Source organism: Glycine max, chromosome 6 (genome assembly GCF_000004515.6).
Source record: "Glycine max cultivar Williams 82 chromosome 6, Glycine_max_v4.0, whole genome shotgun sequence".
In the NCBI taxonomy this organism is placed as follows: domain Eukaryota; kingdom Viridiplantae; phylum Streptophyta; class Magnoliopsida; order Fabales; family Fabaceae; genus Glycine; species Glycine max.
Window position 1 is genome coordinate 6,515,597 of NC_038242.2, and position 27,970 is coordinate 6,543,566.

At 34.9% G+C, this 27,970-nt stretch overlaps 3 protein-coding genes and 1 pseudogene across 4 annotated transcripts; all 4 read left to right on the forward strand.

Moving 5' to 3' along the window:
* The first annotated feature begins 699 nt into the window (after positions 1 to 699).
* LOC100818812 (probable glycosyltransferase At5g03795) lies at positions 700 to 5,075 on the forward strand. Of its 2 annotated transcripts, none has more exons than XM_003527792.4 (5): positions 700 to 872; positions 2,168 to 2,972; positions 3,081 to 3,211; positions 3,638 to 3,983; positions 4,203 to 5,075. In XM_003527792.4, exons 2-5 carry the CDS (start codon positions 2,217 to 2,219, stop codon positions 4,869 to 4,871), a joined length of 1,902 nt encoding a protein of 633 aa, XP_003527840.1. In that variant the 5' UTR covers positions 700 to 872; positions 2,168 to 2,216; the 3' UTR covers positions 4,872 to 5,075. The 2 variants fall into 2 exon arrangements, with proteins under 2 accessions (XP_003527840.1, XP_006581449.1); XM_006581386.4 differs by lacking the exon at positions 700 to 872 and adding an exon at positions 987 to 1,273.
* Positions 5,076 to 6,032: 957 nt separating this feature from the next.
* On the forward strand, positions 6,033 to 9,600 carry LOC100819352 (probable glycosyltransferase At5g03795; annotated as a pseudogene).
* A 1,837-nt stretch (positions 9,601 to 11,437) lies between these two features.
* LOC100527341 (uncharacterized) lies at positions 11,438 to 15,351 on the forward strand. The gene is made up of 4 exons (XM_003526441.5): positions 11,438 to 12,376; positions 12,775 to 12,906; positions 13,015 to 13,085; positions 14,914 to 15,351. The coding sequence occupies exons 1-4, from the start codon at positions 12,203 to 12,205 to the stop codon at positions 15,158 to 15,160; spliced, it is 624 nt and encodes a 207-aa protein (XP_003526489.1). The 5' UTR covers positions 11,438 to 12,202; the 3' UTR covers positions 15,161 to 15,351.
* Positions 15,352 to 26,285: 10,934 nt separating this feature from the next.
* On the forward strand, positions 26,286 to 27,372 carry AP2-1 (dehydration-responsive element-binding protein 3-like). The gene has a single exon (NM_001254427.2). The coding sequence runs from the start codon at positions 26,525 to 26,527 to the stop codon at positions 27,107 to 27,109; it is 585 nt and encodes a 194-aa protein (NP_001241356.1). The 5' UTR covers positions 26,286 to 26,524; the 3' UTR covers positions 27,110 to 27,372.
* Positions 27,373 to 27,970: the final 598 nt, after the last annotated feature.

The following is a 27,970-nucleotide window of genomic DNA, read 5'->3' on the forward strand; positions in this document are numbered from 1 at the left end:
CAACATTTGAAGTTTACAGTTGCAAGCATTTGGTTTCAGACTTTCAGGGAAATGAGTTTTCATTACCAAGCTGGTGTTTTTCCATGTTATATTCAGCAAATTAAACTAATTAACAGAATATATGACATGTGACTGTGAGTTGACTCTTGAGTATCATCCTGTGCATGTCCTTCTTACAAGAAATCCAACTAACAATGTCTGTATTCTGCTGGAGTTATGAACTAATGGCGAAGATGCTCAAGGTTTACATCTACCAGGATTGAGACATGCCAATCTTTCATTAGTCCTCACTGGATGCAATATATGCATCTGAATTGTAGGATGGTTCATGAAATTAATGGAGGCAAACAAACAGATTGACACTGTAGACGCTGAGAAAGCTCACTTTTTTTTACATACCTTTCATTTTCTGCCTTTTCGTACCCGTTCCTCTGAACTACAATTTTCTTCATGCACTTTATGATAAAGAATATGGTGGGCACGGGAAAGATATTTTCTTCAAGTCAATTTAAAATTTGATTTGAAACAAAATAAATAAAACGTGTTAACAAAATTTTGGCTGCGAACGGGGACAACCACACAACGTATGGCCACTTGTAATAAACAGCCAATTATGATCCTGTGCGTGTTTGAATGACAGCGACACAGCGGATAAAGGTAGTACCACACAATGATTAATAATTGCCATTTATGAAAATTGGAGTTAATGTTTTTTACGGTTACAGCTGTTGCTGAATGCTGATGTTGGTGGCGTTCAGCGTGTATAGGTATCACGGTCCACCCAGTTAAGCTTTTTTAATGTCAACAAATAACACAGTTTCTGTTCTTCTACGTCGCTCGAAATTCGAACATCGACGGCCCAGGTTGGCCAGGTATTTGACATTATTTTACTTGCATTTTTTTTTGCCTGTTCAACAACTTCAACATGAAATATAAAAGAGCTAGAGTAAATTTTAGTTATCTTATATATCCCAAATTGAAAGAAAAAAAAAATACTTTTGCTCATCTCTAGAAAATCTTTAACGTGTAAAAATAAATGTTTGACAATATAGAAGCAGCAACCTTGTTTTGTGCGTGGTTGATAAGCAATTTCCAGATAGAGGGGAGAGAAATTAAATTAATCTTGAAATCTAATGTTACAACTGGCCCTTGATACCTATAATTTAACTAAAACGTGAAGTAATTCCAAGAAATATTTTCATTTCATCTCGTCTGTGTAACTGCACTACAGCAACCTAAGGAGGAGTTCAAATTCAATGCTGTTTATTTGTTGGTAAATTTATCAGTTTGTATTCTCAATTTTCATGTTAATTTGCGTCCCCCCCCCCCCCCCCCCCACTTTTTCATTTGTCAGTATTTCTTAGGCAATTTGCTTCTATGAACGTCAAGTATTTTCCAGAAACCATCTCACTTGTATTAGACTAGTGAATAAATTTGCAGAATGTAGATTAATTGCGTAATCAGGACATTCAACTAACTGTTTCATAGAAGTGAATTCATATGTGGAATTCTGCATCATGGATTACTTTACCTAGCTTCTTGCCTTTGCCAATTTTTTATGAATGCATCCATTTCAATTGGGTGCGTTTGAGGAGTAAAACAGTGTTAGTGGATGATTCTGAAAGATAAAAGATAGAAAAAGCAAGACTTAAAAGACGTGTTTGCGTAGTAATCTTTAAGTTTCATTTGCTCCTACCAGTTTCTGTGTACACTAGATGCAAAATGTGCAGGAGCAAATCTCTTTCATAATACAATAGAGTTCCCTCAATTTGGTTTGCATATCAAGGCTATAGAATATAGATACTAATTTGTGGTAATAATTTCGTTAATTTTCTCTGCACTCAAGGACAGAAAGGATGTGATTTGGAATGCAAAACAAAGCAATTTCTTGTGTAAACCTGCAAACAAAGTAGACCCCTTCATAGACCGATTCATACCTTATGGTGAAGGGATGCAATCCTTCAAAGAGACACATTCTTTCGTGGAAAAACACAATCTTTTAATATTTGCATTTTCTAGACACATACATTCATGAAATGACACAACCTTTCACTAATTTTGAAAAACTCTCATGAACAACACAAATTGATACCATTTTCCGTGATTTTATATAGAAACTACCTCTTTCTTCTAACTAAATCTAGTTTTTATTATGTATAATCCGCAGAGTTGATATCGTAATTGGGCAGTGACTGTTGTTCAGTAATTTTAGCGAAATGGATCAAGAGTTGTCTTCCATATTTCAGCTGGAAACAAGGAGATTGTTATGGCTTATCGGCATTACGGTTGCTATGGTTTTAGCATTCCAATATTTGGAACTTCCTTATGGTGGCATTCAACGCATTGTATTCTCTGCCAACAAGATACCAACATCTGATAGCATTAGATTTCAAGCTGCAGATCTACCATCTGAGTCTGAAAGGTTTAACAATATGACATTTTTGAATCAAGCTAATTCTACTGGTGAAAGTGCCACTGTTAATGAAACTAGGACTTCTGAGGAAAAAGACAATGTTTCAGGAACTGGTTTAATCTCAGAACTAGGAAGGGAATCAAGCAGATCTTTAGGATTTAATGAAACTGAGGAAAGTTCCACTGTGCAAAGTACTAGGATATCAAATGAATCAACGCATGCAGGAAATCTAGGACTGAGCAGTTACAACGATACCATTTCTCATTCCCCTTCTCGTGCAATAATACCAACTAATTTAGCTCCACCTCTAAGTCCAACAAAAGTGAGTCCAAATATTACTCCTCCAATGTCATCAAATGATCATGAGGAAACTGATTTTGCAGAGGATGAGAAGTTAAGACCAGTACAAGATGATGTCAATATACTACGACATAATTCGCCTATCAACAGTGTAGCACCTAAGAAGACTAAAGGTTCTCAAAAACCACTTCCAGAAGTAACAACAATCTCTGAAATGAATGAGTTACTGCTTCAGAACCGTGCCTCATTTCATTCTGAGGTAAATGATTTAATGTCATTCGGTTTTTTTTTTTTTTCATTTTATGACTTATTAATTTATTGTACCATATTCTTTACTTCTGCTCTAATGTTGCTAACTTGTTTCTAGAGGCCAAGGTGGTCTTCGATTGTTGATCAAGAGCTACTGCAGGCCAGATCAGAGATCGAAAATGCACAAATTGTAAATGATGATGTAAATCTTTATGCTCCCCTATTTCGAAACGTTTCCAGGTTCAAGAGGTATCATTTGATTATTGTAGTTCTACATTTTGCTTTGAAAAATATTTCAGAAGCATCTCCAAGAAAAATAATTATATTCTTGCAATCCACAAATGTATGTATATCTTTGCAATGATCGTATGAGCTGAAACTTTTACGAAACGTGAGGGGGAGTTGCTATTTATCATTCTGTTAAGTAATAACATGTAAACTCATCATTTTTAGTTTGTGTTTCATTTGCATACTTATCAGTATCTTGATTAGCTTTTAGATCATACATAATTTAGTATAATTCATTAAAATTGCTTGATTTCTTGATGTTGAAAACTCTGTTGGCTATTGTGTAAATGTGTAGCATCAATAATATATGAAGCAAGATTTTTATTGATACTGCTAATTTTCGTTTAACCTTGGTATTAATTATCCCTGCACTGTCTAAAATGTCAGGAGCTATGAATTAATGGAAAGAACTCTTAAAGTGTATGTGTATAGAGAAGGAGATAAGGCCATAATGCATTCACCGATACTTTCCGGACTTTATGCTTCCGAGGGGTGGTTCATGAAGCACATGGAAGCTAGTAAACAATTTGTCACTACAGACCCAAAGAATGCCCACCTATTTTACTTGCCTTTCAGTTCTCAGAGGCTAGTGGATGCTTTGTGGGTACCGAAATCAAGTTATGGGAACCTGATTCAGTATCTCAGTAATTATGTAGACATGATTGCCGGGAAACATCATTTCTGGAACAGAACAGGAGGTGCCGATCATTTTCTTGTTGCTTGCCATGACTGGGTATATGCTTTTCCTACTTAAATGAATGTGTCTTTTCTTCTGTGTCACTTTGCCAAGGGCACTAGCTATAACTGTTTCTTATTTAACATTCAATGATACTACTCTTAGTACTACTAATACTACCAGTTTTATTGTATGCAAAAGAAGTATGCATTGGTAAATGTTGTATCCTCTTTTGTATCTTATTAAAAAAAAAAAAATCTTGGCTAAACTATGCAGGCACCTGCAGAAACAAAGCAACACATGGCTAAGTGCTTAAGAGCCCTATGCAATGCTGATGTCAAACAAGGCTTTGTCTTCGGGAAGGACATGTCTCTTCCTGAAACTGTTGTCCGTAGTCCTCGGAATCCGACAAGGAGCATTGGCGGAAATCAAGTTTCAAAGAGGAAAACTCTGGCGTTTTTTGCAGGGCAAATGCATGGTTATGTTAGGCCAATTTTGTTGCAGCACTGGGAAAATAAAGACCCTGACATGAAAATCTTTGGGAGACTGCCAAAGTCTAAGGGCAACAGGAACTACATCCAGTACATGAAGAGCAGCAAGTACTGTATTTGCGCAAAGGGCTATGAAGTCAATAGTCCAAGAGTTGTGGAGGCCATCTTATATGAATGTGTCCCAGTTATTTTATCGGATAACTTTGTGCCTCCATTTTTTGAGATGTTGAATTGGGAATCCTTTGCTGTTTTTGTCTTGGAGAAGGATATTCCAAATCTGAAGAATATACTCCTTTCCATCCCTCGAAAGAGGTATCTTCAAATGCAGATGATGGTGAGAAAGGTGCAGCAGCATTTCCTTTGGCACAACAAGAGCCCTGTCAAGTATGATATATTCCACATGATACTTCATTCTATTTGGTACAACAGAGTCTTCACAGCAACAGCTGCATAGTTCATTTTGGAGATGTGGCAAAAGTAGATTGAAAGAAGCTTTCCTTTTGGAAAAAAACAAAATAAAACATTCTTTGGGGGACATTGAGAATTAGGAAGGGGTTGGTAATTTATCAGGTCATTTTTTATGTGTAGTTTTTGTTTTTTGGAGTTTTTGTTGTAATTAAATTAAATTTGTATATATTTATTCTCAAGTTGTCTTCAAGCATTCACTGTCGTCCTGCAAACCTTGTTTGATGTTTGAATAATCTTGAATAATTTGCACATCAGGTTTAAACCTTGTTATCAACATTTTTAAAAAATAAAAAAGTCCTCGTACCAATCTTGTGCTCCTACGATTTACAGTATGAATTTAGCAATCGTTTAGGGGTTAAAGTGCCATAAAATTAATTATATTTCTTACCTTATCAATTATGGAAATGCGCTTCTTCTTCTTCTTCTTCTATTTTTGACGAAATACTCTTCTTAAATTACTTAATAAATAGAAGATCAAAATGTGCCTCGTATATTCTGGTAAAAAAAAATGTATGTTAGTATCTTTGTTCATAAAAGCATAATGTAAATAACATCAATGGCCCATTTGAGATTTGTTAAATGCGTGAATAAAAATGTATGGTAGATTTGATGCGCATGGAAGGATAGTACAAGTAACATAACACAATAACACAGGCATGTAAACGAGTCATAGAATCATAGTTAAGGTTTTTGAATTAAATTGATTTTATAGAATTGATTATAAAATAACATAATTTTTGTTTAGACAACAAATATATATAACAAATTTAGGATAACATTGTTTGAATACTTTCAATTAAAATTGATTTTGAGGTTATAATAACCAAAATGAGTTTTTATATCTACGCACACTTTTTTATTATAAAACTGTGCATAAATATTGCACCAAAATTATTTTATATGTAAAATTTCATCAAAATTAAGATTTACTCATCTAATTATGATTTATCATGATTTTGAAATTTATCCCAACACACTTATATATTGTCAATGTCATAACTTTTTTAAATAATAAATACTACGTAACCAAGTGAGTCTAAATTGAACAGAGTGGTGAATTGTTGCAATAGAAATGCTTGTCTTCGGTTTTTTTCCTCACTCTCAACAAACAACAATGAAAAGCTAAAAAAAAGGGGGAGAATGAAAAAATAAAAGAAAAATAAAATATAAAAGAAAGCGAAAATATGAAGCATCAATTTGAACATAAGCCTTCTCAAATTGAAGTTACCGGTAATTTCACAGTTAAAATTTTGACCTTGTAGTGTCTCGGACTTGTTCTCGTACTGGTTCCATAATTTACTCGAGACTTCCATGTCCTGTTTTCTTCTTCCTTTGTTTCCTGTGATATGTTATTAGATCCTTTCCCCTGTTCGTATACATACAAAAGAGACAGTCACAAACACAAATCCCATTACCTACGTATGCCATTTGTCGGTTCGTTAGTCCAATGGCTCCGTTACACCTTAATCCTATGTTTCTCTAACCAAATGAATCGCTCATTGTGCTTCCTCATCATAAGATTCTCTCTTTCACCTTCCCATTGAAAACCCTCGCCAAAGTTATTGACTTTCTGGGTCAATCTCAATGGGTTTGCTTCAATTTCTTCTTCTGATCCCTCTGGGAGTGAGGAGTTAGCCAGTTTTTTTATTCTTTTTCTGAGATTCCCACATAGATCGTGGGTTTAGATTTCCGTCTCAGACAGAAACTACGAGATTAGTTTCATATGTAGGAATAACAATGGCTATAGTTTTAATGGTTCAGTATTCTGAACTTCCTAGTAGTAAATTCTTATCTTCTGTTACCACCAAGATTACCAGTTTCACAACGGATACATAATCTTCTGTTAATTCTAAAGTGGAGGGTAATAATTTGCACCTAGATGGTTCTAATTCAAACTCTACTCATGCATTGGAAGAGAAAGCAATTAGTCCTCAGGTACCCCAATTTCACAATGACAGAGATTCAATTACTTCCCCTGCACCAGAGAAAGCTAAAGGACTTGATGGTTCCCCAATGCGTAGTGTTCAGGGAAGAGAACTTAATTTGGCATAACCACAACCAAGGGTTACATTGCCCAACAAAGCATCCTTAGATTCAGAAACGGATTCAAGAAGTCCTGTGGCATCTGTCACTTCAGCAGCAACTTCAGTGAAATCGGATATAACCGGTTCAGTTTCTAAGGATGGAAAGTCGGGTTCTTTGCAAGGTAGTAGTAACTTGACATCCAATAATGGTAAGCCTGTGACTGCAAAGAATTCCAAAAAGAGACCATCTAAAGTAGTTTCAATATCTAAGATGAACTTGCCGTTGCAGCATAATCATGCTTCTTCCAAGCTAGTGGTATGTTTTGGATAATGAGATATGATTGAATTATATTATTAGATGAGTTTTTCTAACTTATCCTGTTGATGTTTGTAGAAACCAGCAAGGGCTTCAGCTGTCGATCTGGAAATATTGCATGCTAAATCAGAGATTTTAAATGCACCCGTCATTATGAATGATCCAAGACTTTACCCACCTTTATACAGGAATGCCTCCATGTTCAGAAGGTATGATAAGCATCTTTTTCAATGCACGGATTCTACTCTTGAGCCAAACCACTGTAATTTGGTTGAATGGCCAAATTTCTGATTGAATTATATTATTATCAACTAATTGTTTCTGAAGAGTGAACTGAATCTAATAGCTTGATCATAGAATTAAAAACTGTCTATATTAGATCTTAATAAAAGACTGGCATTTAAAATAGGTTGACCTTCTGGCATTTGGTATAATATAAATGCATGATTTGGTTTAAGTGCACCATTTCCTATGGGTTTTTCACCTGTATATATCTGATTTGATAGTTAAACATTTGAAGTTTGCACTTGCTAACATCACAAGGTGAAATAAGTCATTCATCACCAAGCTAGGTGTTTTTCCATGTCTTATTCAACAAATTAAATTAACAGGATATATACAAAGATATATGATTCGGTTACATCATGTTATATGTGGAAAAAATCAAGAACCAAACTTGGGAGGATTCTGCTTACATATTGTTCAATTAACTATGTATGTGTTTCTCTGCCTCCTGTGAGTTGAGTATCCTGCTGTGCACTTCCTTACTAAAAGAAATTCAACTAACAATGTCTGCATTCTGCAGGAGTTATGAACTAATGGAAAATATGCTCAAAGTTTGCATCTACCAGGATGAAGACAGACCAATCTTTCATGAGCCGTTACTGGATGGAATATATGCATCTGAAGGATGGTTCATGAAATTAATGGAGGCAAACAAACTGTCACTGGAGACCCTGGGAAGGCTCACTTGTTTTACATACCTTTCAGTTCAAGATTGTTGCAACAAACTCTCTATGTACGTAATTCACACAGACATTCCAACTTAATTGAGTACATGAAAAATTATGTAAAGATGATTGCTGGAAAGTATCCTTTCTGGAATAGAACTTCTGGAGCAGATCACTTTGTTGTTGCGTGCCATGATTGGGTATGATTCTTTATGTTTATGCAAATTATGATTAATAAATTTTCTTCCCCTTTCCTCAGAACCTCAATTTGCTTCATGCAACTTATGATAAAGAATATGGTGTGTGTCTGTGTTCCCAGCTCCCTCTTACTTAAATTTTAATCTGTAACATAATCTCAAATTCAGAGAAGTTCTCCCTCAATGTAACCAGTAAAATATTTGCATTATCAGGCTGTGACAAATAGCAATTGCTGCATTTCATATTATTAGTTATGGACTATAGATATAGTATTTCCCACATGACATGCCTAATCCATTATAATTGAATCATTAATTTCTGTTGAAGCAGTGTCACCAGTAATTGAGTGGCAGAGTATTTAACAAGCACCATTTCTCAGGCTCCTGCAGAAACAAGAGGGCGCATGCTTAGTAGCATCAGAGCCCTCTGCAATGCAGACATTGAAGTAGGATTCAAGATAGGCAAGGATGTTTCTCTTCCAGAAACATATATAAGGTCGAGTGAGAATCCTGTCAAAAATATAGAGGGCGACCCTCCTTCTCAGAGGCCTATCCTGGCTTTTTTTGCAGGAGGTTTGCACGTTTATGTTCGCCTATTCTGTTGAAGCACTGGGAAAACAAAGAACCTGACATGAAAATTTCTGGTCCCTTGCCGCATGTCAGGGGTAATGTAAACTACATCCAATTCATGAAGAGCAGCAAATTCTGCATCCATGCAAGGGGTCATGAAGTTAATAGCCCGCGAGTGGTAGAGGCTATATTTCACGAGTGCATTCCAGTTATCATATCTGACAATTTTATTCCTCCTTTCTTTGAGATTTTGAACTGGGAATCTTTTGCTGTGTTTGTCACAGAGGAAGAAATCCCTAATTTGAGGAACATACTGCTGTCCATCTCTGAAGAAAGATACTTAGAGATGCATAAGAGGGTGAAAAAGGTGCAAGAGCATTTTCCCTGGCATGCTGAACCTGTAAAGGATGATTTGTCTCATATGCTTCTTCATTCAATTTGGTACAATAGACTTTTCCATATAAGCCAGACATGATGATATCAATTTTGGAGAAAAATCACTGTGATTGATAACTTGATGATGGATAGATTGTTTGGGTTAACAAATGAAGCAAGAACAATATGGTTAGAGAAAAAGTTCATTGATTCTAGAGGGTCATATCTATCCCTAGAGAATAATTGATTCATAATAATGTTATTGTTTGGTCATCTAGTGAAATCATGAAGATCTGTCTTTAATTATGTGACAGCAGAAAAGAAAATTACTTATTTAAAAAAACTGCAATGAATTGACACTCCTCATGGGAAGTAGAAGCAAAAGCAATTGCCAAAAAAATAGTTTTGTACCGAAAAAATTGTTGTGAAAGCTATATCCGTGGAAACCAAAACAGCAAATGATTCTCGAAATAAATAGGAAATTGACATTTGTCAATGATTTTATGATAAAATATTTAATTAATTTAATATTTTTATATTTAACATAAACGGCCACACCAAAACCTGTAACTATAATAATAACGTTTTAGAGACAAATTACACTTCGAAGTTGCGAAATGGGTCAGGGTCTCCCATGAATCATGATGTATGAGAACTAGACAAAGTCCTGATTTGGATCTAGCAACATTTTTAAATCTACAGCCACGACAATGTTACTTTAAAATAAGTTTTAAAACACATTGACAAAATAAGTGCTTTTTTAATGGATCGGAGAAACTTTCTGCCTAGTGCTTTTTTTTGTGCTGTATCTGCCCAGTGCCCTATAACTTTCGGAGATGATCATTTTGAGCGAGTCTTTGGATATTCTCCGGATATGACTCCCTTCTACGACAGAAAGAGAAAATACAGAAAATATTATATTTTCAATAATAAGCACTAAAATCTGTTATATGTGAATGAATTATATTTTTGGTATTATACGTGGATAAATTTTCTCGCATAGATTCAAAATTTTCGGCCATGTTTTTCATTTTAATTTGTTTAATTTCTATGCCCGAGAGAATTATTACTTATTAGAGCAATAAATATATTTTATTATCGCAAATTTACATTAAATACTATGCACGATACTTTATCCTTGTTAGCACATCAAAGTTTTATGATTCTCCTTGAGAATGGGGCAATTTTTTTTTCTAATTTATTAAATGGGATATTTTTTGAATTAATTTTCAAATGAAAAGACGTAAGTTGAACGAATTTCCCACAACTTTAACACAAGTCGTAAACATTGTTTGACTTTCTTTTTAACTGAAGTCATAGAATTTAAAGTTATGTCTCTCTCAACCACTTCTAATTTATTCATTTTTTTAATATTTTATTTCTAATATTATGAATTATTATTTGTAACTTATTTGTTTTGTATATTTTTGTTTCTATGAATTATTGTTTGTAATAAGAATTAAAAAAATTGTGTAAACAAAATACTTAAGTTTAAATAAAAAAAATATGTTCATAGTTTTTTTCCAAATATTAATAATGTATATAGCAAATTCACATCTAATATTGTATGTACTTTTTAATTTTATTTTTGTACTTAATTAGTATTGTTCAGTTTATATCAATGTATTATATTGTTTTCATTTTAATAATTATTTTTATTAGTAAATTATGTTTTGTTGTTTATATTAAAATAATTTTATTAAATAAAATTGATTAATAATACTATTAAATTCATACAAAAATTATTAGTTTACATAAAATAAGTTAAAAGTGGTAGGATAAAACATGACTGTCAGATGATTGACTTTAATTTGTTCAGTTAAAAAACAAATTAAAAAATCACAAAAATCATAAAATTTCTTACAATTTCATTAAAAATAAATTTAAAAAAAAAAAGAAGTTACAAAAAGTTTATTTCCTTGATCTCTCCTTAATCTTAAAGTCATAAGAATCTATACCAATTATTCCATTTAAAAATTAATTAAAAAATTCGAAAAAAGAATTACCCCTTGCCTTTGGAGCTCTCCTTGATCTCTTACCGCGGTTCTGCGTTTATTTTTATTTTCATGAAACAAAGGGGCTTAAACGCGTATGCATATTGACCACGTTACACGTGTTCCGACTACCTTACGTGAAAATCAGTGAAGGCAACAACATTTGAGGAAGCAAACAAAGGGTGGTCCCCACCTTTAACATCTCTGTTTTCTCAAAAATCTTCCTGGTCTGGTCTGGTCTACCCGGATCTAATCCCGTTTTGAATCCACCTGTGTTTGTTTTTCTTCTGCTTCACACTTCTGATCTCATCTATACGTGAGAATATCTCTAATAGAATATCAAGATTTATAATCTTTAATAATATTTTGGTGGATCCTGTGATATCACTGTAAAGATTTTTCTTTTTCTTTTCAATCAAAAATCAATGATTTTAAATTACTTCTTGTAGATCTCAAAAGGACTTACTTCCTAATATTTAGAGTGACCCCCATGGAGGGTTGGGTTAATTTTTCTTTTTTCTGATTCTCATGATGATCTTGTAATGTTTTTCTACAAAAACAGTTTTACTATCCTGGAGATCAAACCCCTCCCTCCAAGAGTAGATCTTTAAAAAATCTGTTTTTGCATCTAAGATAAGGTGTAAGAAAGAGGTGCTATCAGTCTCTCACACCTCACCTCGTTTTGCTTTTTTAACTTTTTGATGTTACCATCTTTATTCCCTTTGGGTATCTTTACAAAGCACAGCAAAGAAATTCACTGAGAAAGAGAAAGCGAAGGGTGATGATGGAGTGAATTAAGTACAAATGAAAGATGAACAGAAAATATTGAATTGGGTCAATCAGATCTAATCTATAGAGTATAAGTAGGTAATTGACAAAGGAGTGTTATTTATGGCTACATATACCAAAAGCACTATAGTGAAGGGGGTCAAGTCAAGTGCCCAAGATGTCTCTTCCAAGCCCAAGATTGATTCTTTAGCTCTCAAGAAGAAGCTGAACACCTCAATCAAACGCCCACCTGATTCTAATCTGAAGTCTGTCACCACCACTGTCACAAAATCTGAGGTATCATTCTCAACAAACACTAATAAAAAAATATAAAAAAACCAACTTTTTGATTTATTGGATTGAATTCTTATATGATTGGTTTGAATTTGTGGGGTTCTGAATTCAGCTGCTGGTTTTCGTTGACTGTTGGATATTGCATTGACTGTTAATTTTACATGTTGCTATTGCTGTGCTTATTGCTTAGGGTTCAGAATTTCCGGATGTTCCAATAAATACATAGTGATTTATTTGGAGAACTTGCATTTGATTTCTGTTATGTAAGTATTTTACTTGTTTTTTCCTTAAAAAAATTGTGGAACCATAAAGCATTTCTTGATTCAACTTTCAAATATAATGTGTAGATGTCAGCTAGGAAGGGTTGTAAATTGTAATTTTTGTTTTGCATAAACTTGAAGGTTAAATCAAAACCGGTAACTGCATCATCAGCATCGTCCAAAACAATAACAACGACAACTACTACCAAAACCAAAGTGAGAGAGAAGAAAGTCTATAGTCTGCCTGGCCAGAAACATGATCCTCCAGAACAGGTACTGAATCTATCTCAGTTGGATCATGGAATTCACAAACCAATGTCTACATATGGCAATCGGCACGTACTCATCCTTGAGAAAAAAATTTATTTTTTCTGTTGACAGAAAGAACCTCTGAGGATTTTTTATGAGTCATTGTCAAAACAAATGCCAACAAGTGAAATGGCGGAATTTTGGTGAGTTTTCTTACAATCATACAATTATTAACCATCCATTTTCACTTCTGCAATTAGATGTTTGTTCTGTTTCTTCTAAGATATGTGTCTATGCCAACTTACATCTAGGATAGCCATTTGCTATGGTGACTCCTACGAATGTTCTGTTTTAATGAATCAAATTAATGTTTCATACCATAGGCATGACATCAATTTGCCTTAATTGTTTTTATGAAAATCTTGCATTTTCTACTGATAAGTAACTTTGGTTAAAAAACTCTGTTGTCTCTATTTGTATCACTAGCTCACTCCTTCCCTGCTCATGTCTAACATTGTCAACTTGTGCACGATGATAAAGTATGCTAACGCATTTGCCACTACTTTGTTCCTCTTTATTTCGTAAACAAGGACATTTCTTGTAGAGGGACAACTGCAAGTGTCAGTTTGCCTGATAAACTTGTTTCCTTAGATTGAAAGATAGTGCTATTAGAGATGTAAAGGTAGTTAATAGTATGCCTCTCCCGGACAAACCAAAACGTTCTTTTTTATCGCATCTTGTCAATTACAGAATGATATATTCTGTTTCTTGATTTCCAAGAAACAAATTACTTTATTTGGTTTGGTTGACCTTAGCTTATGAGATTGTTAAGGCTAACATTGAGTCCAATCACCATCTCTGTAAAATTTAAACACCAGTTTATCATAATTCTGTTTGTTATAATATACTCTGTAAAGTAGGAAACCTCTTTGTTATTTTACGGACAGTTTGTACTACTACTACAAGGAAATGGTTGCACACTTTTATTATTACACCTCTCTATGCTTTCTTGGTGAATAATCTGTCTGTGAGCCTGGCTTGCTTTGGTCCTAGTGAGCCTTTAAGACCTTATTCATCTAAACTTTAAAAACTTCGTACCCCATTGTCCAGAGACTCTTCGCTATGCGAAGGTATGGGGGAGGGATGTTGTACGCAGCCTTACCCTTGCATATGCAAAGAGGCTGTTTCCGGATTCATCTAAACTTTATTTCGATATAAAAAAAGTTAGACACAACATAAATTACTAAACACCATAATTCAGAAGTCATATCGTAAGTACTGCTAAAATCTAAGAAACTGAAGAGGAGTTTAAACAACACTCATGTAGGTACATGGAAAATTCTGAAAGTTACTAAGGAGCAATCCCACCCCCCCCCCCCCCCCCCCCCTTCCTTTTTTTGTGTGTCTGTGTGGACTATGGAAAAACAAGATTTAAATCTGGAACCTTGTGTGAACTACCAAGACCCTCACCACTAGGTCAGCCTTAAAGGGTTAGGACTTAGGAGCAAACCTGTTAAGAAGCCATCCATAGACCCATAGTCATCTGTCTGTAAAATCCATACTTTGAAGGCCTCTTTGGATAAAAGCTAGAAGAGCTTTTGAGATCTTCTAAAGAGTGTTTTAGCAATTAATATCTTTGAGAAAAAGAAAATTTTAACAAATCCAAATTTGTAACTAGTTGATATATTCCTTCCGATAGACAAGTAAAAATATTTTAACAAACCTCTGTAACTTGTTAATATTTTAATTCGTTCTTCCCAACGTCGAATTTTGAGGGAAATATTGCTTCTTGCGTTACATTGGCCAGTATAGTATTTGTTCACTTGTTTTCCATTGTATTGGTTGGAGGGGCCAGTTTGATTCCTTCAGCATTACAGATTTAACTTTAAGCAATAGAATCTGTGCATGACTCTTCAACTGATGATGTTTTTTGTATTAAGTTGGAGTCTTGTGCCGTAGTTTACTGAAGTTTATGTGGATTAAATATTTCTCAGAAATTAAAAATTGAATTATATATACCTCAATGTGCAGGTTAATGGAACATGGGTTGCTATCTCCTGAAAAAGCTAAGAAAGCATTTGAGAAAAAGCAGAGGAAGCAAAAGGAGCTTCGAACAGGAACTCCTGTTAAGGTATCAAAGCCTCCAACTAAGACTGCAATGTCACAGAAACAACAACAGGTATCAAAGAACAGTGACATAAAAGCCAACAAAAGAATTGTCGATGAGAGTGATGATGATGACGATTTCGTTTTAAGTCATAAAAGAAGAAAATGGTAAGAGGAAGGAAAGCCTTTCATAATGTTTATTTAATAAAAATAAAAATAAAAGGAAGAAATGTTGTATTCTCGAAATAATTGTTAGATAAAAACATTCTTCATGTTTCCAACTTAGTCATACAATAAGGGACATGCAATTGACGTGCCTCTCGGAATCTACATTATGACAATGGAAATTGCTTCCCTCTGTTACCTCAGTGCCTTGAAATTGATAAACATTCTGCAGAACAATTTAACTACCTCTTTCTTCCCACACAAATATATAACATTACCCTTCAATTTGAGGTCTTTGGTGGTCTTTGTTTTCCTTCTCCCACCATTACATTATATATTAACATTGAGGAATTTGTGAGAAAATTTTAAAGCATTAAGAGTTGCGCTGTTTTATTTAAATTAATGAGTTATGTTGTTTCATATAAAATAAAGAGTTGTGTTGATTCATTCAATTTAAAGAGTTATTTTCATCAAATTGGAGAGTTGTTTTGGTTCAATTCAATAATCATAATACTTCATACGAGTTGATTATAAGCATGTTAAGGAAAGAACATGTGTTTATATAAATAAACATCGTGTGTTTATTTATTCATAAGTAGACATCAATAGAAATTGTGTGTCTATTTATAAAAATATAAATTAGATAAAAGTATTTTTTTTATAAGACACATCAAGTGCTAAGCTGTAACTTTTCATGAAATACATTAAATTTAGTTAATGTGACTTTTTTTGAAAAAATACAAAGTATCTAAAAAGTACACTTTATTTATGATTAAATCCTCTCTATATTCTTAAATTCATCTGTCTTTTCCTTTGTTACATAAGAGATAAAAGAAAATGTTATTTAGTAATCTTTTATATATCCACATTTTGTTTGTCTAAGTAAATATAGGTTCTAATCATTTAAGTAAAATCTTGAATTTGAATCTTTTATGTGAAAAAATATAATTAGTAAGAAGGATTCGATTGAAAGTAGTCAATTAAGTTCTTTAATAGAAATTCTTTATTAATAAAATTAAGAGATATTTTGTACTAATATTATTGTGACTTGCAAACATCATTATTTTCATAACTTCAATTAAATATAAAAGAAAATGTTTATCCTCATGTCGAAGATATATAATTATGCATGTGTTAACGTTTCTTCTTATTTTACTCTTCAAAGATCTATTTCCAGTGATATAAAAATAAGGGCTAACTCAATTGGATACACTTGCTGACTTGCACGCCCCCAAAAAAGGAGAGGAGAATGCTTTAAGTTAATTAATCCCAAAAGTCTTGGTGTAAATCTTCAATCCCAAAAGCTTTCCATATCCTAAATATATCAACTTAGGACTATTGCATTTATCATTAATTCAATTTTCCTCTTTTAAATCAATCTTTCCAAATCTAAAATTATTCCTAATTTTTCTTATCGTTAATTTTATCGGGTTTTAGTTATAAATCACTAAATCAAACACCTGATCACAATGAAAGAAAGATAAATTATTACTTGGCAGTTGGCATTGTCGGCAATACTATACACTTATGGTGATGTAACAAATTGGAATGTTATATCTTTTTTGCGTGACTCCTTTATATATAGAAAATGTTCAATGTTCTATTATAAGTGTGAATTAGTATATTTTAATTGACCCACCTTTTTACTTAGCCTATCATTATGATAATATAATTATCCAAAAGTTGATATATACTTCCTACTATCTCTTGAGATGTATCTCTTAAATTTTGAACTATGCTTCTCATTTTATTTGAAAATTTGAAATGTTGTTTCAACAATTTCTCTCTCGATTAAAAATTTCAAATTACCACATCATTACAAACCTTTATTTTCTCCTCAACTTTGCTTTATAATCATTTTTCATCTTTTTATCCTTCTAAGTAGTAAATATTCTTCTCGTTTTTTTTATGTATATATCTCTCTTTTACACCTTATATCCTTACTTTGAACCAAAATATTCGTATTTCTTATAATGTCATCTCCATTAAAAAATATATATATATAATTGACAATACTATAAAGATAAAAAAGAGTGATTGAGATATATATATATATATATATATATATATATATATATATATATATATATATATATTATATATTTCATGTTTTTAAAATATCTATATTTATACAATTATTTATTAATACTTTTTAGCCATGTGCTTAAATAACCACAGACAAAAGTTTGGCATAAGTATCCCTACCCTTGCCTTCACAATAAAGACGTCTTATATTTTGTCAATTTAGAACAATGTGTGTGTTTGATAATTTTAAATATTCATATTTATAGAATTATTTATTAATCGGTACTTATAGCCACGTGCTTAAATAACCACAGACAAAAAGTTCGATATTTTCCCCAAACATTGCTTCCATCATAAAGACGTCTTATGATTTTGTTAAATATATGGTTAGTGGAAGTTAAATCGTAACAAGAGGACATCTAAGTAGTTAAGTCTTCAATTCATCCTTTACTTCTCATGGATTTACCTTGGCTCAAAACCCTTCCGGTTAGAGTTCAATTGATAAGAGTATTTCCTAAACATCACGATAATTAAACCTTGTTTAATAACTTGATACTATATACAAAAATTAAACTTGAAAATTTATATCTTACTTAGAAATTTAAATGTGACTTCAGCAAGAAAATGAAAAGGTTCAAACACTATTATCATGCAACTTCAGCTTTCTCACCTTCGCAAATGCGATACGAATGGAATATATTCTCACAAAATTCCATATAGTGAATGCATTAAAACATGTAAAAAAGACTATAAATTAGCATAAGTTATAAATTTATCAGACTCTCTTACACTCCTACGTTAGTAATCACACACAGTTACTCTCGATCTTCTCTTACTTTGGTTGAGATGTTACACTCAGGTGCACCTTCTTTACATCACCCTTTTATATAACAAAGTTCTTGGCTCCATCCATGAGTTTGACTTGTTGGACTTAAATTGTCTGACCTCTTCACACCTAATTCCCATTACGATACTGAATTAATCAAGGTTATATCCTTTTGAGGTTCTTACATTTCAGAACCAGTTCTTATATTCAGGATCACCATTGGTGTGCTAGCATGAGTCCTAGTTGTAAGACCTAGTTCTTATATAAGTAATTGGTTCTTATGATTAAAGAAAACGACATTTATTCTAGATAATATGCTCATTTAAGTTTTGATTATTACACACACCAGTGGAATAAAAAGTTGTTAAAGTCTTTAAGTATGACATGACATGATAGTGTCGTGTGGATTAAAGTGTCGTCTGAAATTCTTTTGATTCCTCGTGAGTTATTGGTGTAAATCTCACCTGTTTGATATGGAATCCAAGTTTGGTGTCATCTTTGGTAAGAATTCTGGACGGTTTTAGAAATTATTTGGGTCCGGTTTTAGAATTTTGTATGATACTCCTATTTCAATTCAATATTTTGTTTTTCCAGTTTAGATAGGATTCTCATTTAGGATTTGGCTGTCACCACCATTCTATATATTACATGTGTTCATGTTCTATTCAGAAGCTTCTGAATAAAAATAAATATCACCACCATCGGAAATTTGTGATTTAATTTGAGTGTTAACTATAATACTTATGCGTGTGTTAATCTGGGTCCATCCATGCTTTCAGTAAATGCACGTCATGATCAAGTCCTTGATGATGTTAAAGGAGTATTCTGTATATGTTTTGAAGACTCACTCTCAAGATTCTCTCGATCTAGGCCACGTGACCATATATGCATGGCCAGAGTGATGGAGATGGGTTAGAGATCAAGTACAAAATTGATTATCGGCTAATTGCCTCCCTAAGTCGGATCACAGACTGAACATCCAGGTTCTGTATAAAATGTGTCCTCTTAATCAATCAAATTAGTGTAGTGATCGAACACAAAAGTCAAAACAATAACGTGTCCAGTGTTCTTGTTCTCCCTTTCAATACAACCACAGGAATCCAGGAACAGAAGTCCAATGCATTCACCAACTCAAAGATCTTATCTGGGTTGCCATTATTGTCGGGCCTTACGCTGATCCATGCCTTAATGTGGCCCAGATGTCTCATTTAAGGTTCCTTAATCGTTTTTCTAAATTAATGAAAGAAAAAAAAAACATTTGTGGCTGCGGTTCGTGCCAATAGTTTTTCTTTGGTACTTGTATACTGTCCTGAAAAGTCTCATGTGTTACCAGACCTAAATATGTAGGTTGGGAAAAAAAAAAAAAAACAACTCATTTCATGGGTCCAAGTCCAAACAAGTAAATAAGTACATCACAAAAGGCAACAGCTCATTTTGGAGGTACAATATCATCGTTTGGTACTCAATACTTGAGAAAATATGGAAAGCTCACGCATAAAACAATAACACCATGGACGAACTATTTTCGTCGTTAGTAAAGCATTAAAATGTACAACCCCTAGTAGTGCCAGAAGCTAAAAAGTTAAGTTATCATCTTTTGGCCATAGACTTTGTGGGTTATTGTTATTTTCGCTTTATCAATAATACTAATAATGGAGCTGTAGATTACAAGGATTTGTTACTCTCGTCTAATCTTAAAAATAGGAAATGGGGCCTTTAATATTATGTTTGGCAAAGCAATGTCACTGCTTTGAAGTGTGGGGTTGATTCATTTATTAGAGTTAAATCACTGTTGACAAATTGCACGTGGCAAGATGGAAACACCTACAGCGCACCATATGGGTGCCATGCTAACACAGGCGTTACGCGGATGGGACGCACACGGAACAAATTAAAATAGACCCATGGGACAATATGAGTACAATAAATTTGAGTTTTTTTTTTATGTATATGAATATTGATTTTATCTTTTCATATCACCGCATTGGTTAGTAATTTCACTATTTTGAAAACTAATTTATGCTAATGAATGAGAGAAAAAAGTACGATAAGATTTCCGTCTCTGGTGTCTGAAATGTGAGTGATGATGAGATGGAGACAATTACAGACCATGAATTGGACAATATTGCCGAGGAATACTGGCAGGCCCCATCCCTTTAAGAGGGATCTAATCGCGTAGTAATAAACCGAAAAGGAGTAGGAACAAGGAGAGAAATTATTGCATCTTCTACGAGTGGCAAATTAGTATACGGTAAAAAGGAAAGAAAAAAATATATATTCAAAAGAAGGGTCCAAAAACCTAAATCATTGCTGGCCCTGAGTGTCTAGTTTTAAAAGCACTCACATGCATTGGTTGGCTTCACGATCAGTTGTAGAATAGCTTAGCAAACCCGATCGATCGGAGATCAAAGTTATTTAGATACGTACTATTGAATTACATATAGTCATGTACTAATTCTGCATTCTCCAACAAATTAAGTATTTCTAATCAAGTAATCATTGAAGTGTTAATTAACAACAAGCATGAATTAATGAGTTGCAACATGTATAAATACCACACAATTGCTTTCAACGAGAGACTTGATGTACCCCGAAGGAAGAATTGAGAGCCTCAAATCAAATTCTTGGAAGTGACAACCGTATAATGAAAAAAAATGGTGTTTTGACATCTCCCTTGGCCGGGGACACCATATGGTTTCTCTACTGTTTTTAGCTTTTGATATGATATGGAGAGAGAAGAGAAATATACATATATAAAAATATAAATAAAAAAAGGCGTGACAAAATATATAAAAATATAGGGTATTGACATTGAAAAAGTAGTGACAAAATAAAACTAGCCGTATGATATACCTACATGCACAGACAAACTAACAAACACAATTTCACCCATCTCCCCAAAAAAGAGTGAAAATCACAAGCAAAAAATCATCATAGAAAAAACCTCAACTAGATTGAGAAACAAAAATATATAAAAGTACACAAGTGGATCAAGTGGAGCTGGAGCTAGCGCGTCATTGGTTCTTGTCGTCAACCTTATTAAATTTGACTAACCAAACCTGTAGCAGCTAGTAGTACATTTTTTTAGAGTGTCAAATACTAAATTGCACTAAAAAAAATGGCAAATTATTGGTGGTAGTAGAAGGAAATGATGATTCTTAGCTATAGTTGGTTATCCTGACTGTAGTTAGTTATTGTTATTTCAGTTAGTTAACTGGCTTGGTTAATTAGTTTCTCTCTTTGTTTGTAGTAGGTATATAATACACTTTTGGACTCTGTTTGTATTTTCATATTTTTTGTTGATCAATAATATCCATCATTTTGCGCTTCTTTCTTTTTCTCTTCTCGGATTCTCCCTTTCTTTTGTTCACCAAATATGTTGAGAATGAAGTTCATGATGGTAATAGAGCACTTCAATTGAAGAGTTCTGTTGCGCATCACTACTCTGATTTTTCTCTCCATCTCTAATTGGTGAGTCTTTCTGTCACAATGAATGAAACTTTTAATCAAACACTTGATGTGCATAATCCTTACTATTTGCATCCGAGTGAGAATCCAGCAACTGCTTTGGTTTCTCCTGTTCTAGATCCAACAAATTACAATTCATGGAGTTGTTCTATGCTCACTGCTTTGAATGCGAAGAACAAACTGGAGTTCGTTGATGGAACCATTTCCGAGCCACAACGAAACAATTCGTTGCATTTTGCTTGGTGCAGGTGCAACAATATGGTTGTCTCCTAGATTGTTCATTCCGTTTCAACCTCGATTAGCCAAAGCATTTTGTGGATGGATAAAGTTGTTGATGTTTGGAAAGATCTGAAATCACGATATTCACAAGGAGATTTGATGCGAATCTCAAATCTGCAACACGAAGCTGCTTCAATCAAACAAGGTGACATTTCTGTAACGGATTTCTTCACCAAATTACGAATAATTTGGGATGAACTTGAGAGTTTTAGGCCAAATCCTTTATGTTTTTGTTCGATTCAATGTTCTTCTGGAGCACTTTTGATTGTAATGGAAAGAAAAAAGGAAGACCAAATTATGCAATTCTTGAGAGGCCTTAATGATTAATATGCTAATGTGTGTTCTAGCATTCTCTTAATGGATCTGTTACCTCCAACAAGAACGACAAACTCTTGGTAGTGCTGGTGTCCTTGGTAGTCTCAATCATGAATCCAGAGATTATTCTTCAGTTAATACTGCTAGCAGCAAGCAGTCCACAAATTGCAGATTTTGTGGTTGTCTCGGTCACACTGAAAATGTATGTTATCGAAAACACGACTTTCCTATGAATGGAAGCAATAACAAGAACAATCAGAGTTGTAGTGCTAAGATGTTCTCTCATTGTGGTAGGACTGGCCACACTATAGATGTTTGCTACCGCCAACATGGTTATCCACTAGGGCATAAATTCCATAACATCAACAGCTCAGTGACAGGTGATATGCAAGTCACTGCAATTGATCAACAAAATCAGGACACTCATGCTCCAAGCTTCACATCTCAGCAATATCAAGCATTGCTAGCCTTATTACAACAAGCAAGTCATGGTGCTTCCTCATCCACACCTCGTGTTAACCAAATTGGTACATTCTCTCCATGTCTTGATACTAGTACGTCAACCAATTTAGGTAATCTCCCACATCTCTTTTGCAATTCTGTTTCAAATTCTACTGCACCTTGGATCTTAGATTCAGGAGCTACAGACCATGTGTCTTCATCCCTAGCCAATTTTTCTTCATATGTCTCAATCAATCCTATAGTGGTTAAGTTGCCAACAGGTCAAGAAGTCTTAGCAACTCATTTGAGTGTTGTTAAGTTCTCAGATTCTTTCTTTTAACTAACATTCTCTACATTCCTTTTTTTCTCCTTCAACCTTATTTCCATTTCTAAACTCGCTTCTTCTTTAAATTGCAAACCGACATTCTTCTCTAACAAATGCTTTATACAGGACACGATCACCAAGAGAATGATTGGTACAGTTGATGTGGTTGCTGGTCTTTACAAGCTCAATGCCTCTCCCATCCTCCATTTTGTCAACAACATTGTTATTACAACTATTACTGAACCATTATGTAATAAGTTGCCTATAGATCTTTGGCACTTTCGTTTAGGGCATCTCTCTCATGATAGAATGTTTCTTTTAAAGCAATATTATTTGTTCCTTACTATAGATAAAACCTTCACACGTAATACTTGTCATCATGCTAAACAAAGAAAGTTACCTTTTCCCAAAAGTGGATCACATGCTACAATTCCACTTGCTTTATTACATATAGATATATGGGGTCCTTGTCATAAAACATTTATTCATGTTCACAAATATTTTCTCACTATTGTTGATGATTTTTCTCACTACACTTTTCTCATGCATCTTAAATCTGAAACTCAACAAATTTTAAAAGATTTTATCACACAAGTAGAAAACCAATTTGACACAAAAGTAAAAATCATTCGGACTGACAATGGTGCTGAATTTATTTTGTGCTCTTATTATGCATCCAAAGGCATTATTCATCAAACTACATGTGTTGAAACTCCACAAAATGGAATTGTGGAGCGAAAGCATCAACATCTTCTCAATGTCACTCGTGCCTTACTTTTTCAATCACATATGCCATCTAATTTTTGGTCTTTTGCTCTTTTACATGCAACTTTCATCATTAATTATTTACCAACTCCTTTCTTGAAAAACAAAACTCCATATGAATTACTTCATGCACATCTTTGTGACCTCTCCATGTTACGTGTTTTTGGGTGTCTTTGCTACACTTCCACTCTCGCTACTCATCGAAAAAAGCTTGACCCTCGTGCTCAACCATGTCTTTCTCGGTTTTAAACCTCACACTAAAGGTTATTTCATTTATAATCTTTATTCCCGTTCATTTGAGGTATCTCGTAATGTGACATTTTATGAGAATTTCTTCCCTTACGTTCAGCCCAATAATGACTTCTCTCACTCTTCAAACACATCATTCTCAAATACTTTTATCCTTTCTCCCCTTGCTTGTGTTGATGTCCCTTTTCCTTCACATGACATATCTTCATCCTCTAGTATTGCACCTCATAATCCAACTTCTCAACCATCTTCCTCACAACCCCTCATTCCTCTTCGACGTTCCACTCGTCCTACACAACGACCCGCTTTTCTTAGAGACTATCATACTGCATTCACATCAATTGGCACTGTTCCCTCTCCAGGTATTCGTTATCCACTCTCTAATTTTCTATCTTATGATAATTTGTCATCTTTTTATTGTCGTTTTGTCTTTTCCATTAGCTCTTTTACAGAACCAACTTCTTATAAAGAATCATCACAGCATGATTGTTGGCTTAAGGTCATGCAAGAGGAGATATCTTCCCTAGAAGCTAACGAGACATGGGTGCTTACTCATCTTCCCCCTCATAAATCAGCCATTGGGTGTCGCTGGGTTTATAAGATTAAGCATCGTGCTGACGGTTCCATCGAGCGCTACAAAGCTCGCTTAATAGCAAAAGGCTACACTCTGATGGAAGGTCTTGACTACTTAGATACTTATTCACCTATTGCTAAATTGACCATCGTTCGACTTCTCCTTTCTCTTGCTGCAATGCACAATTGGCATTTGAAACAATTAGATTTCAACAATGCTTTCTTACTTGGTACTCTTGATGAAGAGATCTATATGCAGCTGCCTTCGGGTTTAAAATCTGCCAAAGCTAGCCAGGTTTGTCACCTTCAATGCTTCTTTTATGGTTTGAAACAAGCGAGTCGCCAATGGTACTCTCGCTTGTCCTTTTTTCTCCTTTCTCATGGTTACACCCCCTCCCATGCGGATCATTCGCTCTTTCTTAAGAGATCTTCAGATTCTGCTTTCACAACTTTGTTGGTATATGCTGATGATATTGTTCTTTCACAAAATTGCATTAATGAGATCACTTCCATCATTGCTCAGCTTGATGCAGCTTTCAGAATCAAAGATTTAGGTGATTTACGCTTCTTTATTGGTTTAGAAGTGGCCCGTATCACAAAAGGCATTAATGTATGCCAACGTAAGTATGCTCTTGATCTCTTCCATGATACTGGTTTACTTGGTGCCAAACTAGCTAGTACCCCCTTTGATTATTGCACCAAGCTCTCCCAAGACTCTGGTGACCCTCTTCTTAATCCATTTTCCTATCGTCGTTTGATTGGTAGGTTGATTTACATTACCACTACTCGCCCAGATATTGCATTTGTTTTCCAACATTTAAGCCAATTTGTCAACTCACCCACAATTGTTCATCATCAAGCTACTTTTCGCATCATTCATTATTTGAAGCATGCCCCCGGCTCGGGTTTATTCTTCCCCTCCACCAACCATGCTAAACTCCTCGCATTTAGCGATTCTAACTGGGCTGGATGTACATACACTCGCCGTTATGGGACTGGTTTTTCTGTATATCTTGGTTCTTTTCTTGTTTCTTGGAAGTCGAAGAAGCAAGCTACTGTCTCTCACAGCTCTATTGAGTATGAATATCGTGCTCTTGCCTCAACTACCTGTGAAATTCAATGGCTCGCCTATCTTTTAGAAGACTTCAAAGTTTCATTCACCAAACCTGCACTTCTCTATTGTGACAATAAATTTGCTATGGATGTTGCTGCTAACCCCATGTTTCATGAACGCACCAAGCACATTGACATCGACTGTCATATTGTCAGAGAAAAGATCGTTACTGGACTGCTTAAACTTCTTCCTATTTCTTCAACATTACATCTAGCTGTCATCTACACAAAAGCTTTGCCACCTGCTTCATTCCACACCTTCCTCTCCAAGTTGGGAATGTCTAACATCCACTCCCAACTTGCGGGGGGATCTTAGCTATAGTTGGTTATCATGACTGTAGTTAGTTATTGTTACTACAGTTAGTTAACTAGCTTAGTTAATTAGTCTCTCTCTTTATTGTAGTAGGTATATAATCCAGTTTTGGACTATGTTTGTATTTTCATATTTTTTGTTGATCAATGATATCCATGATTTTGTGCTTCTTCCTTTTTCTTTTCTTGGATTCTCCCTTTCTTTTGTTCATCAAATATGTTGAGAGTAAACTTCATGAATGATAATGAAACAGAAGACAAAAGCATTGCAGGAAGGAAGGAACTTTCAAGAAAAAAGGATACGGGGTAGATGAACAGTGCAACAATGGTGAAAATTGGAGGGTGGTTAAAAAAAAGATAAGAATGAAGTAAATACAATATATATACGCAGCAGCAGCTAGCAAACATAACATAAGAGAAGGTTTCGTGGCAGTGGCGAGTGAAGAAGCTATGCCTGATGAGTGAGTCATTTTTTTCTCTCTGGTGGGTCCCATCCTCTTCTGCTCTGAGAACCTTTATAAGTGTTATATGAGTCATTGAGAAGTGACCCCAGGAAAAAGAAAAGAAAAGAAAAACTTCACTTCACTTGCATGCCAAATGAGAACAACCTCTTCTTAGAATAATTTCCTCGGTGTTTAAGCCTTGTCGATTTCCGAACACCAATCCGAGTTAATTAAACAATGAGAGTTTCGACAGAAAAGTTAGAGACAGAGCCGGAGAGCAAAAAGATAAAACGCATTCGTGGCGGCGGCGGCGGGGACTCGAGCAATAAGCACCCTTTGTACCGCGGCGTGCGGATGCGGAACTGGGGGAAATGGGTGTCGGAAATCCGCGAGCCGCGGAAGAAGTCGCGGATATGGCTAGGCACATTCCCGACGCCGGAAATGGCGGCGAGGGCGCACGACGTGGCGGCTCTCAGCATCAAAGGCTCCGCCGCCATTCTCAACTTCCCTCACTTTGCCAACTCGCTCCCTCGCCCGGCTTCTCTCGCGCCGCGCGACGTTCAAGCCGCGGCGGCCAAAGCGGCGCACATGGACCCTTCTTCCCTCTCCTCCCTTGTCTCCGCAATGGACTTGTCCTCTGCCTCTGACGAGTTGAGCCAAATCATAGAGCTTCCTTCTTTGGAAAGCACCGATGATGGCTCCGTCGTCTTAGAGAAAGAGTTTGTTTTTGTTGACTCCCTTGATGCTTGGATGTATCAGCCACCCTTTGGTTTTGACACCGAACAAGACACTGGTTTCGAGGGTTTGATGTGGAATTACTAGTTTCGATCCATGTTTCTGTTCTATTCTATGTCTTATGTTGTATAAATTAATATTGATCGTCTCTTTATGTTTTGCTTTGCGTGTGTGTCTATAAGCAGTAAGCAGCCACTTGTTGTTTTTCTTTCAGGGGCTGCCCGTGCCACTCGATCGCTGTCGTATTCATCATCGAGTCTATCTGTCGTCTGTCTTTTTTCCTGATTCCTCTGTTTTTAATTGTAAATGGCTAGATGAATAAAGTAAGAGGAGAAATTTTCTTTAATTAACTCGTTTTGGTACAAAATGTTTTACTCTTCTTTATAAGATAGATTGTGTAATCCATGAAATTGAGAAGGGAAAGGAACTAGTATATTTGAGTCTTTTGGTGGAAAGAGCCGTACGAAAAGAGATAGAAAGGAGAAATGGGAATGTTGATGATGAGGATGTTATTTGACCACACCACACCAAGTGTTGTAATTGTATATTTTTGCTTGTTTCAATCGTGGTTTCTAGCTCCTTGGCAGAGAGATTTTTCTCCTTTAATATTAAAGTAAAGGATCTGTGCTGTGACTCTATCTGTGTGTCACTGTGTGTACCTTCTCTTGCTGTCGCTCTATTATTCTGAGAGAGGGTCGGTGACCCATAAAGGTTTCTGGTTTTCTTTGGCCAAATGGAAGACTGTGATTGGCGCAGGAGATGGATATATGACACTGACGATTTCATTTTCATTAGAAAGGAAACGCACTCATTGTACACACTACACACACAAACCACACGGGTCGTCACACTATAGCCACATACATCTTTCCCTATCCCTACTTTTCTCATTTTCCTTCTTAATTAGAACTAGGGTCTCTCCTCAATTCAAGATGCAAATGGGTTTGG